Below are 11,172 nucleotides of genomic sequence, written 5' to 3' on the forward strand. Positions count from 1 at the left end.
TAAACAACTGCAATTTGTTCTGTGTGAACATACCTGTTTGACCTGCGACCGATGACTTCAAAGCAGCGATGAAGGAATCATGTGATTTTGGTTTGTCATCACTTCTATCATCCATCTTTTCATTTCTATCTGTAGAATTCAGTGTGTCATCCATCATGGCATCCGCTTACATAATGTCATCTGCTTCAGTCCCTTAAATAAATAAAAGAACAACTAACCAAGGAGGACAAGAGAAATTAGATATAGTGAATCTAAATTCTCTAAAATATAACCTGTCGAAATCAAATTTACTATTTTGACATACTTCACTTTCTAATGCTGTTTCACAAGTTTAAACCTCATCATTCTGTTTAGTTACCACAGACAAAGAGTCAGATCTGTGGCTGAGGTTTCATAGCCGTTAATGATGAGTGGGCATCTTGGAAATTGCAGAGCAGTTCATCTATTATTAATCTCTATTTTGGATACATTTATAATGTGGAAAAGCAGCACACGGACATCCTGACATCCTGAGTTATATGATAAAGTGAGATCTTGATTTTACGTTCATTATTACTTATCTTGTGAGACATTCGAATTATTTGCATTTTTATCTGAAGTACTTTACTCAAATGTTTTGCTTTATTTAAACAATTTTGATTATACAGTCACAATTTAAAAGGCATATTAGCAATATAAATAGGTTCAAATGTAGCATTGTATCAAATTGATAACTAACATCAAGAAGATTTACTTTCAGTAAACTTTAATTCAGATAATGTGATGATTAATAGGCACATATTGCATTATACATATGCATTTAAGATACAATTTTTGTGAATCGTTAATTTACAGAAATCCACAAAGCCTTCTCTGTAACTTTCTCTGCATTATGTAAGTCAAAAACATATAGTACTTACTTTTCATAGCATATTTTAGAAGTAGACAATCCAACATGTGGCCTTAATTACAGTCGCATCATTCAGTGAAGTGTTAGCGGTTGAGGTGCAACTGCATCACAGCTGCTTTCACAGTCCTTGTCTGTCTCACTCAGTCTCACTCTCAATCTCACTCTCACTCTCTTACTCGCTCACTGTGTGTGTGTGTGTGTGTGTGTGTGTGTGTGTGTGTGTGTGTGTATGTGTGTGTGTAAAAACAGAAACAAAAATGGTTGCAGTACATTACATTACATTACATTATATTTCATTTAGCTGATGCTTTTATCCAAAGCGACTTACAATAAGTGCATTTCAACCATGAGGGTACAAAACCCAGAACAACAAGAATCGAGAAAGTACAATTTCATCAAGAAAGCCAAACGACAAAGTGTTATAAGTAAATGCCATTTTAAGTGCTACTTAAGTGCTATTCAAGGTAAAGTCAGAAGAGATGTGTTTTTAGTTTGCAGCGGAAGATGAACAGAGTTTCTGCTGTCCTGATGTCGGTGGGGAACTCATTCCACCATTTAGGAGCCAGGACAGCAAACAGTCGTGATTTTGTAGAGTGTTTAGCTCAGTGAGGGAGCAACAAGCCGATTGGTAGAAGCAGAGCGGAGTGAACGGGCTGGGGTGTAAGGTTGGACCATGTCCTGGATGTAGACTGGACCCGATCTGTTCACAGCACGGTACGCAAGTACCAATGTTTCAAGTAAATTTGCTTATTTAGATAGCTGTTTTGTTGGTGGGTAGGCAGGTGGTTGGAAATATCAATAATAATGTATCTAATGTAAGCAAGTATTGATTAATTATTTTTTAAAAAAGCAATATAACTATATTATATTCATGTTTCCAGTTATATTCTACATATTGTTGTGTATCAGACAATATGACAAAAACCTGTCCTCCTGAGACTGAATAAAAATACACTGATTTGAATTGTGTGTCTGGTGTGTCACCTCTGGCAAAATCCATCACAGTACAATAACACTGTTGACTGTGTTTCTTGGTTTGTTTGTATATAATATATATAGATATATACTGTACTGTATATATATATATACATATATATATATGTTGACTGTGTTCTTGGTTTGTTTGTATATAATATATATAGATATATAATGTACTGTATAAACTGTGCATTTTATATTTTATATTTATATTTTTTACTGCTATTTACTGCTATTTTATTGCTTTTCTATTATTATATTCTATTCTAGTATTTTATTCTATTATTTCTATTATTATCTTATTGCTTCTGTATGCTGCTGTAGCGAAAAAAAATGTCCCCTCGGGGATTAATAAAGTAAATACCTACCTACCTACCTACCTACCTACCTACCTGGTGCATTTTCGTCGCAACTTGTAACAAATCCAGCAGGTGGCGCTCGTATAAAGTTTTGGGTTTAACGGGCTACCAAAGAAGAAGACCGTCGACCAATGAAATTTACACGAGTAACGAGTTCAGCCAATTAAGAGCGAAGACATTTCCCTGTAAAACTTAGCACAGAGCTAGCTATCGAGCTAAAGCGTCACTGTCTCGTTTAATTGGTCGCTGTTTTGCTATAGCTTTATTTTTTTTTTACAGCAAGCAACAATTGTGCGATCTTACAAAATGGTGAGTTTTAGGAAAACTATCTCATTTTCTGTCGTAGCCGCGATTTGGAAAAGTTTCCTCATTGAATTGGGCCCAATCGGTTACAGAGCCGTTCACGTCCGAGAAGAGGATGTTGTGAAGTTAACAGTATTTTATTTTTAGTTACGTATGCTCCCAGTAAATGTTGAGTAATATAAATTAACTTCTAAACTACTAACTTTGCGTTTATTTGGTCCAACACGTGAAACTAGCTGACAGACGGTCGTTGGGAGTGTCAGGTCAGCTGATGCTAACTACCGCGCGAGCTAACTCGAGCTCGCGCGGTCGGTTGTTTGTGTGTAAACAAATATGTTGTTTATGTCGGACGTGATACACGAAGTCTGCCTTTAACCCGGGTACTACTGGGCCCAGTAGGAAGCACTAATCTTCTGTATGTGAGGGTTTTACTTACAGCTATTATAGACGTAGTAAAGTTCAGCATAAGAAAAGTTGTTTACATCCCGGATCTGTTTTGTTTTTTTTCTTTCTTCAATTAACGTAATTGTGTGATCACAATCAAATGCTGTCACTTCTTCCTCAGTCCATTCTTGATGCCAGAAAGAGAGTTTATGATGCGACATGTGGTTATTTTGCCACAACTGACCTGAGTCTATTTCACTGTATTGGAGAATAGTGTGTTGATTAAGCACTATTGATATTCAAAGTTAACAATCCCCAGTTACTGAGCATTGGACTGCACAAAACAGCAGAGCAGCTCCTCGAAGTGGTGCTAAGTGGCTTGCTGCTAAACACAACAGGTGCTTTAAAAGTCCACATTGAGCCTACTGCTTTCCGGGAGGAAATACCCTGCAGCCCAGCGGTTAGTTATCATCAGCGTAAGTCTAACTTCATCAGTTGTAATGTGGCTTCTGGTTGTATGTGCAGGACAGCGAAATGTCTGACGTTGACCCTATACCGGGACCTGAGACCAGCAGTATGGAGGGCGAGAACGCTCCACTTTACTGTATTTGTCGGAAACCAGACATCAACTGCTTCATGATGTGAGTTCACGACACCACTGCGGTTCAGTTTCTGTGGCTGCATGCAGCGATGCTACACACTTGGGTTTTCCTTTTGCTTCTCCCACTGACAGAGGCTGTGACAACTGCAATGAGTGGTTCCATGGCCACTGCATTAACATCACCGAGAAGATGGCGAAGGCAATCCAGGAATGGTACTGCATGAGATGCAGAGGTAATGACGAATTCTTCCTTTTATCACAGTATTTCCTCCTTTTGTATAGTAAGTTAACAAGAATATATTTTTGGTCACCAGATGAAAACTGCTTATTGGAAGTAAAGTACAGATCAAAGAAAAACCGTGACAAGGATTCTGAGCCTGACAGATCTGACAGACAGTACAGCACCCCAAGCACTCCTGACTATAGGAGTGAGAGGCGACGCGGGTCCAAAGTAAGAATTATTATTATTATTATTATTATTATTATTATGAGCAATAAACAGCAGGGACATGAATGTGTCAAGTGTTCTAAATATAAGTCAAGTCAGTTTATTTATAAGGCCCATTTATACACAACATAGCTTGAACAAAAGCACATCAGGCAAAAGTTAGATAAATCAGACAGACTTCAAATAATTAAGCAATTCAAACCAAATGAATCAATAAAACAAATAAATTAAGAACAACATACGAGGATATGCATTGGCATTAGCTAATACAAAAAAAAAAAAAAAAGTGCGACTTAATTTGAAAGTACAAGCTCAGTGTTGTACAGAGCAAAAATGCAGAAGCTTTTTGCAGTGAGTCACACACACAATAAACAATAGGCTTGATTTTAATGGCGCCACTACCCATTATTTAACATTAGATGAGTGCATGAGATACATATTACACATTGGCCTCTTATTGCCCATCGTTTAATTTTGTTCAGGTGAAGCGGTCGGTCCGTATGTGTGGGGAATGTGAGCCCTGCAGACAAACGGAGGACTGTGCCCAGTGTGACTTCTGCAAGGACATGAAGAAGTTTGGAGGCCCCAACAAAATCAGACAGAAGTGCAGATTCAGGCAGTGTGAAGTTCGAGCCAGGGTAAGTCACAAGGTAGATTACGGCGTGTGAAAACAACGCATCATGTTTACAGTATCTTGCAATAAAACCAGCTGAAAACGTGACGTCGACTTTAAAATCAGAAAGAGAAAAAACGTTTGTTTGTTTTTTTTCATGCAGAAAATGCTGCGTGTGAAAGAAGAGGAGTTATCTTTACGAGAAAGAAGAGAAAACCACAGACGGAGGCGATACTCGGACGACTATGACAGCGAAGCAGATCTCTACCGGCAGTACAAGGCAGCAGGACTTGACGACAACATGGTACACTTGATCGTGTATAAGCTCGCTCATTTTAGAAGAAATCAATCTGCAGCTGAAACAATTGATCAGAAGGTCATGTATGATGTTGAGTAATGTGCTGCTCTCCTCTGATACAGGCCTGGGCTACTGATGACGATGACGAGGTGCCTTTCAGTCCTGTAATGCGGAAGAAAGCTGTAAAGGTGAAGCACGTCAAGAGGCGAGAAAAGAAGTTTGACAAGAAAGTAAGACTCGTTTCCTCATGGACTGCCATTAATATTTGAAGTGCTGCGAGGTGTTAACATTAGAAATGGAAGTAATATCTGTGGTAACATCTGTTCTTCTGCTGGCATCTTTCTTTTTTTTTTTTTAACCTATTTAGAAGGAGTCACGCCGCCACAAGCAGAAACAGAAGCACAAAGACAGAAGCAGACACAGTGAGAAGGGGGATCTGCGGGACAGCGGAGGGATGCGTCAGTGTCTGGGGCCGACCTGTATGGAGGCAGCAAGGCCCACCTCCAAGTACTGCTCTGAGGACTGTGGCATGAAGCTCGCTACCAAGTAAGACCGCTCACACGTCACCTGTCATGCATTAGCAAATTAACCTTTGTATTTTCTGCTGCTCATGACGGACTTTTTTTTTTTTTTTTTTTTAAACTTCCTAAAACATTTTCTTTTAAACCTATGCTTGCTTGGTATAAATGCGTGTTGAAAAACTGTTTGCTTCTTCCAATATCCCCTGGATGCATTCAGATAACAGGACAATTGCTAATCCTAGTGCTCCAAGGTTTAAATGCTGGTAAAGTGTTTCACTAAGTGGATTTTTTTTTTTTTTTGTCATGTTTTGTTTATGACTTTTGTTGGAAATTTATCATTTATAATTGGCACTATGCATTCCTCTGCTTATCAGTTTGATTGTGTTTCAGCAGCTTGTGTTTACCACTCCAGGAAGTAGTCCGAAACCCAAAATGGGTCACGGTTAGTAGGCTTATAAAAGTAAAAACAACATTATATTGCATATTATTTGAAATTCAATTCAAATGATATTTTTCCTTTTGAGAAGGCGGAGTGATATTTCGAGTAATGAGCAGGGTGTGCTTTATGGTGATGTTCAGTTGACCAATCAGATCTCGGGGTCGAAACCACATGTTGTATAATTACCCTCAATGCCACCTTACTGAAGGGGAAGGCTTAGCCAATAACAAATGTTTCTGGAAAGTATTTATAATGTCACTGACAAGGCACAGTTTAAGATTTTTTTTTTCTTTCTTTCTGCATCTCAACGACAAATATAAATATAGACTTTTGTCATCGATGAACACTGAGTCAACTATTTGGGGGGGCAGCGCTACAGTTAACTAACTGTAAATTCTGACCACGCTGAGTTTTGTTTGTACTGGAATCTTTGTGTGTGTGTGTGTGTGTCGACCCATAGCCGCATCTACGAGATCCTCCCTCAGCGCATCCAGCAGTGGCAGCAGAGTCCCTGCATCGCTGAGGAGCACGGTAAGAAGCAGCTGGAGCGCATCCGCCGGGAACAGCAGAACGCCCGGATGCGCCTCAACGAGATGGAGCGACGCTTCCACGAACTGGAGGGCATCATCGCCAAGGCCAAGCAGCAGGCGGTTCAGCAGGACGAGGAGGTGAGCCGGCAGCAGCCCCCCCCCTCCCACCCCCCAATCAGCTGCTCATCCAGTCACACTGCTTCTTGTGTTACAACTGCTTTTCCATTGTTCCCTGTCAGACCTGAAACTGAAATGTCAGACATTTCATGTTTGTGTGAAGCTGCAGAAGAAGTGCAGAGCAAAATTGCTTTGGTGTCTGTTTGCAGGTGAATGAAGGCGACAGCGAGGACACAGACCTGCAGATTTTCTGTGTGTCCTGTAGTCACCCCATCAATCCGAAAGTGGCGCTTCGACATATGGAGAGATGTTACGCAAAGGTGAATATGCCTTTCGTTTCCTTTCCCACAGCTAAGCATGAGAGTATACGGGATATACACAGAGAAAAGCACATTGTCCTTCAAACACTTATTTGTCTAATGATTATCTTCACAGTATGAGAGTCAGACTTCCTTTGGCTCCATGTACCCCACAAGAATAGAGGGGTAAGAATTATTATTTTTTTTTTTTAAATCTAACATTTTAGAGCAATTCTCTGTAGTTTGGCTGCTTTACTAATGACTTCTCTTTCTTGCAGTGCAACCAGACTCTTCTGTGATGTGTACAACCCCCAAAGCAAGACGTATTGCAAGAGGCTTCAGGTTTTGTGTCCAGAGCACTCTAGAGATCCCAAGGTCAGTGGGCCCTCTTTAGCCATTTATTAAGCCTCCTGTAAATGGTTCCTTTTAAAAAAATAATAAAAAAAAAAACCTTCCAACTTGGTATACAACTTGCTTGTTTGTGTAGAGGTTTACATTTTTTTTTGTGGTCCAGATTCAGGGAGACGAGGTGTGCGGATGCCCTCTGGTGAAGAATGTGTTTGAACTAACAGGAGATTACTGCAGAGTCTCGAAGAGGAAGTGCAACAAACATTACAACTGGGAAAAGCTTAGAAGAGCTGAAGTGGACTTGGAGCGAGTCAGGGTGGTAAGTCAAACTTCATGACCGCTCCGATGGTTTGTTCATTTGAAATTCTGCAGTTTGGCCGCCAAAGAAAATTCCTCATCTCACGAATCAGACGTGGGGAGGGTTCCAGTTGTTACTTGATAGTATAGGCATTTTTAAACCAAACGGGTGTAGGGACTCCCGAAGAGAAAGTAGCCACTAGGAAACTCCCTGAAAACAAAATACCTTTTTTAGTCTTTTTTTTCTGTTTGCATTCCACCAATAGGAATGCTGAAATTCTGTAAGCTGGCGACATTTCTTCTGTACCACATGTCTGTGTGTTAAATTTTTCTTTTCTTTTTTTTAAGGCAAACGATAAAGAAATAGTTTGGATTGTTCAAAGTGGGGTTGTATGAGGTACTTTCACAGTCGGTGTATTACCTGCAGTCGATGGGGGTCAGCGTGTCCTGCAGCTAGCTGTACCAGCACAGAAGCTGTACTGTACTGCCGCTGACGTGGTCAGCAACAAAACTTACAAACTTATTATAGCTGACTAAACAACAGCCTAAGTAAAAAAAAAAAAAAAAAAAAAAAAAAAAATCATCATTTCAAGTGTATGCTATATTTGAGATATTGACACTGACAGCTCTTTTTAGGGAGGAACTGAACCCGTTTATAGCAGTCTCTTCAAGCCACCAGACTCCCTTGACAAAACAGTTATTTTACCTCAGATGATATGGGACTTGCTTGTCTACTGCTGCCTCAATCAATTATGTTATTATGTGTGTTGGACTTTGGTGTTAAATCCAATTAAAACACCACCATATTCACACAGTGTGACTTTCCTATCGAGGCAGCGTTCAACTAGCAGCTCCTGCATTCTGCAATGTAAAATTACTGTTTTTGTCAAGTGAGTCTGGTGGATATGAAGAGCGCTGTCTGACAGACAATTATGGTGGGAACCAATCACCGTTTGCTAAACGTCACTATAGTTCCTCTTGTACTGGGTCACAAGTACCTGCCCTGAAGTAGGAGTTAATAAAATCCCCTAAAATGGTCACAAAAAAAGGGGGCTATTTCCTCCAAAAGTTCTTTAAAGCTGTGAAAATCCAGTTTGTCTCTTTGCTCTCAACCAACAATGACTAAATAATCGGACTCTCTGGTGCTAAATAATTCAAACATTAATCAGACCCATTCTTTGAGACTAACCTTTTTCTTTTTTCCCTCCACACAGTGGTACAAACTGGACGAGCTCTTTGAACAGGAGCGTAACGTCAGGACTGCGATGACCAACAGAGCTGGTCTGCTCGCTCTCATGCTGCACCAAACTATTCAGCACGACCCCTTGACGACCGACCTCCGTAGCAACAAGGATAGGTAGTCAACTTGGTCTGCTTCAGGTCTTTGAATCTGTGGATCACTGTACAAATTAGGAGATTTTGAGTGTTCAGGATATAAAATAAAGATCAATTTGATGGAACTGATTTTTTTAACTAGATTATTTTAAAATGTGTATAATATATATTTTCCTGAGAGTGGTAGATAAATTAGTGCCAATTTGAAACCTGCTGTTTTTGGTATTTTCACCCTGAATAAACACTTAAAACTTGCTGCAGACAAGTTGTATGTCTGTTACAATGATGTGTAATTTGTTCCCCATCACTTCTGAATGACTTCTACTTTGTAGTCAAAAATACAGATAAACTAATAATCTGTATGTGGTGTGAGCTGACAAATAAGTAAGCCCATTTTTTTATTGGTCCATCCTTCACTTCATGTAGAGTAGTGCAGTACACCAGAACAATTACTGCCGACTTCAGTGGAAGTAAAATGGTTACATGAGAATGAGTGAATATAAGGCTGAGACAGAACGGTGATATTGCAGAGTAGAGTACCGATATGCCGTTAAGATACACTTGACTGAGTTTTACCACCTCAAAAATTTGTTGTAAAAAAAAAAAAAAAACCTAAGTGCACTCCTCAAACTTTATACAGTGGTGTGAAAAAGTGTTTGCCCCCTTCCTGATTTCTTTTTTTTTTGCATGTTTGTCACACTTAAATGTTTCAGATCATCAAACAAATTTAAATATTAGTCAAAGATAACACAAAATGCAGTTTTTAAGTGAAGGTTTTTATTATTAAGGGAGAAAAAAAATCCAAACCCACATGGCCCTGTGTGAAAAAGTGTTTGCCCCCTAAACCTAATAACTGGTTGGGCCACCCTTAGCAACAACTGAAATCAAGCGTTTGCGATAACTTGCAATGAGTCTTTTACAGCTGTGGAGGAATTTTGGCCGACTCATCTTTGCAGAGTTGTTGTAGTTCAGCCACATTGGAGGGTTTTCCAGCACCAACCACCTTTTTAAGGTCATGCCACAGCATCTCAATAGGATTCAGGTCAGGACTTTGACTAGGCCACTCCAAAGTCTTTATTTTGTTTTTCTTCATCCATTCAGAGGTGGACTTGCTGGTGTGTTTTGGATCATTGTCCTGCTGCAGAACCCAAGTTCGCTTCAGCTTGAGGTCACGAACAGACGGCCGGACATTCTCCTTCAGGATGTTTTGGTAGACAGTAGAATTCATGGTTCCATTTATCACAGCAAGTCTTCTAGGTCCTGAAGCAGCAAAACAGTCCCAGACCATCACACTACCACCACCACCATATTTTACTGTTGGTGTGATGTTCTTTTTCTGAAATGCGGTGTTACTTTTACGCCAGATGTAATGGGACACACACCTTCCAAAAAGTTCAACTTTTGTCTCGTCAGTCCAGAGTATTTTCCCAAAAGTCTTGGGGATCATCAAGATGTTTTCTGGCAAAAATGAGACGAGCCTTAATGTTCTTTTTGCTCAGCGATGGTTTTCGTCTTGGAACTCTGCCATGCAGCCATTTGTGCCCAGTCTCTTTCTTATGGTGGAGTCATGAACACTGACTTTAACTGAGACAAGTGAAGCCTGCAGTTCTTTGGATGTTGTTGTGGGGTCTTTTGTGACCTCTCGGATGAGTCGTCGCTGCGCTCTCGGGGTAATTTTGGTCGGCCGGCCACTCCTAGGAAGGTTCACCATGTTTTCTCCATTTGTGGATAATGACTCTCACTGTGGTTCGCTGGAGTCCCAAAGCTTTAGAAATGGCTTTATAACCTTTTCCAGACTGATAGATCTCAATTACTCTCTTTCTCATTTGTTCCTGAATTTCTTTGGATCTCGGCATGATGCCTATCTTTTGAGGATCTTTTGGTCTACTTCACTTTGTCAGGCAGGTCCTATTTAAGTGATTTCTTGATTGAGAACAGGTGTGGCAGTAATCAGGCCTGGGTGTGGCTAGAGAAATTGAACTCCGGTGTGATAAACCACAGTTAAGTTATGTTTTAACAGGAGGGGGTAAACACTTTTTCACACAGGGCCATGTGGGTTTGGATTTTTTTTCTCCCTTAATAATAAAAACCTTCATTTAAAAACTGCATTTTGTGTTTACTTGTGTTATCTTTGACTCATATTTAAATTTGTTTGATGATCTGAAACATTTAAGTGTGACAGACATGCAAAAAAAATTGGAAATCAGGACGGGGACAAACACTTTTTCACACCACTGTATATGTTATAGTATCTTATTTGTCAATTGTCAGAATAGCCTTAAATGTTTGATAAATGTACATTTTACCAAGCACGTGTGTACCTACTAAATTCAGGCTGTGTATCATTTGGAAGAAAATAGAGGTATTTAATATTAAGATAACTTAATTTTAATAGTAGATCATCTTTTTCAAT

The 11,172-nt window shown here is 39.7% G+C and overlaps 1 protein-coding gene across 2 annotated transcripts; it reads left to right on the forward strand.

Moving 5' to 3' along the window:
- Nucleotides 1–2,387: 2,387 nt before the first annotated feature.
- On the forward strand, nucleotides 2,388–9,042 carry cxxc1b (CXXC finger protein 1b). 2 transcript variants are annotated; one of them, XM_069159537.1, is made up of 14 exons: nucleotides 2,388–2,535; nucleotides 3,439–3,554; nucleotides 3,647–3,747; nucleotides 3,829–3,965; nucleotides 4,445–4,612; nucleotides 4,739–4,879; nucleotides 4,996–5,103; nucleotides 5,241–5,419; nucleotides 6,294–6,501; nucleotides 6,690–6,800; nucleotides 6,916–6,965; nucleotides 7,058–7,154; nucleotides 7,294–7,446; nucleotides 8,639–9,042. In XM_069159537.1, exons 1-14 carry the CDS (start codon nucleotides 2,533–2,535, stop codon nucleotides 8,783–8,785), a joined length of 1,719 nt encoding a protein of 572 aa, XP_069015638.1. In that variant the 5' UTR covers nucleotides 2,388–2,532; the 3' UTR covers nucleotides 8,786–9,042. The 2 variants fall into 2 exon arrangements, with proteins under 2 accessions (XP_069015638.1, XP_069015724.1); XM_069159623.1 differs by having other exon boundaries at nucleotides 4,445–4,600.
- The last annotated feature ends 2,130 nt before the right edge of the window (nucleotides 9,043–11,172 follow it).

This window comes from Embiotoca jacksoni, unplaced genomic scaffold, assembly GCF_022577435.1.
Source record: "Embiotoca jacksoni isolate LCO1_2020_lvr unplaced genomic scaffold, fEmbJac1.0.p SCAF_1, whole genome shotgun sequence".
NCBI classification, from domain to species: Eukaryota; Metazoa; Chordata; class Actinopteri; family Embiotocidae; genus Embiotoca; species Embiotoca jacksoni.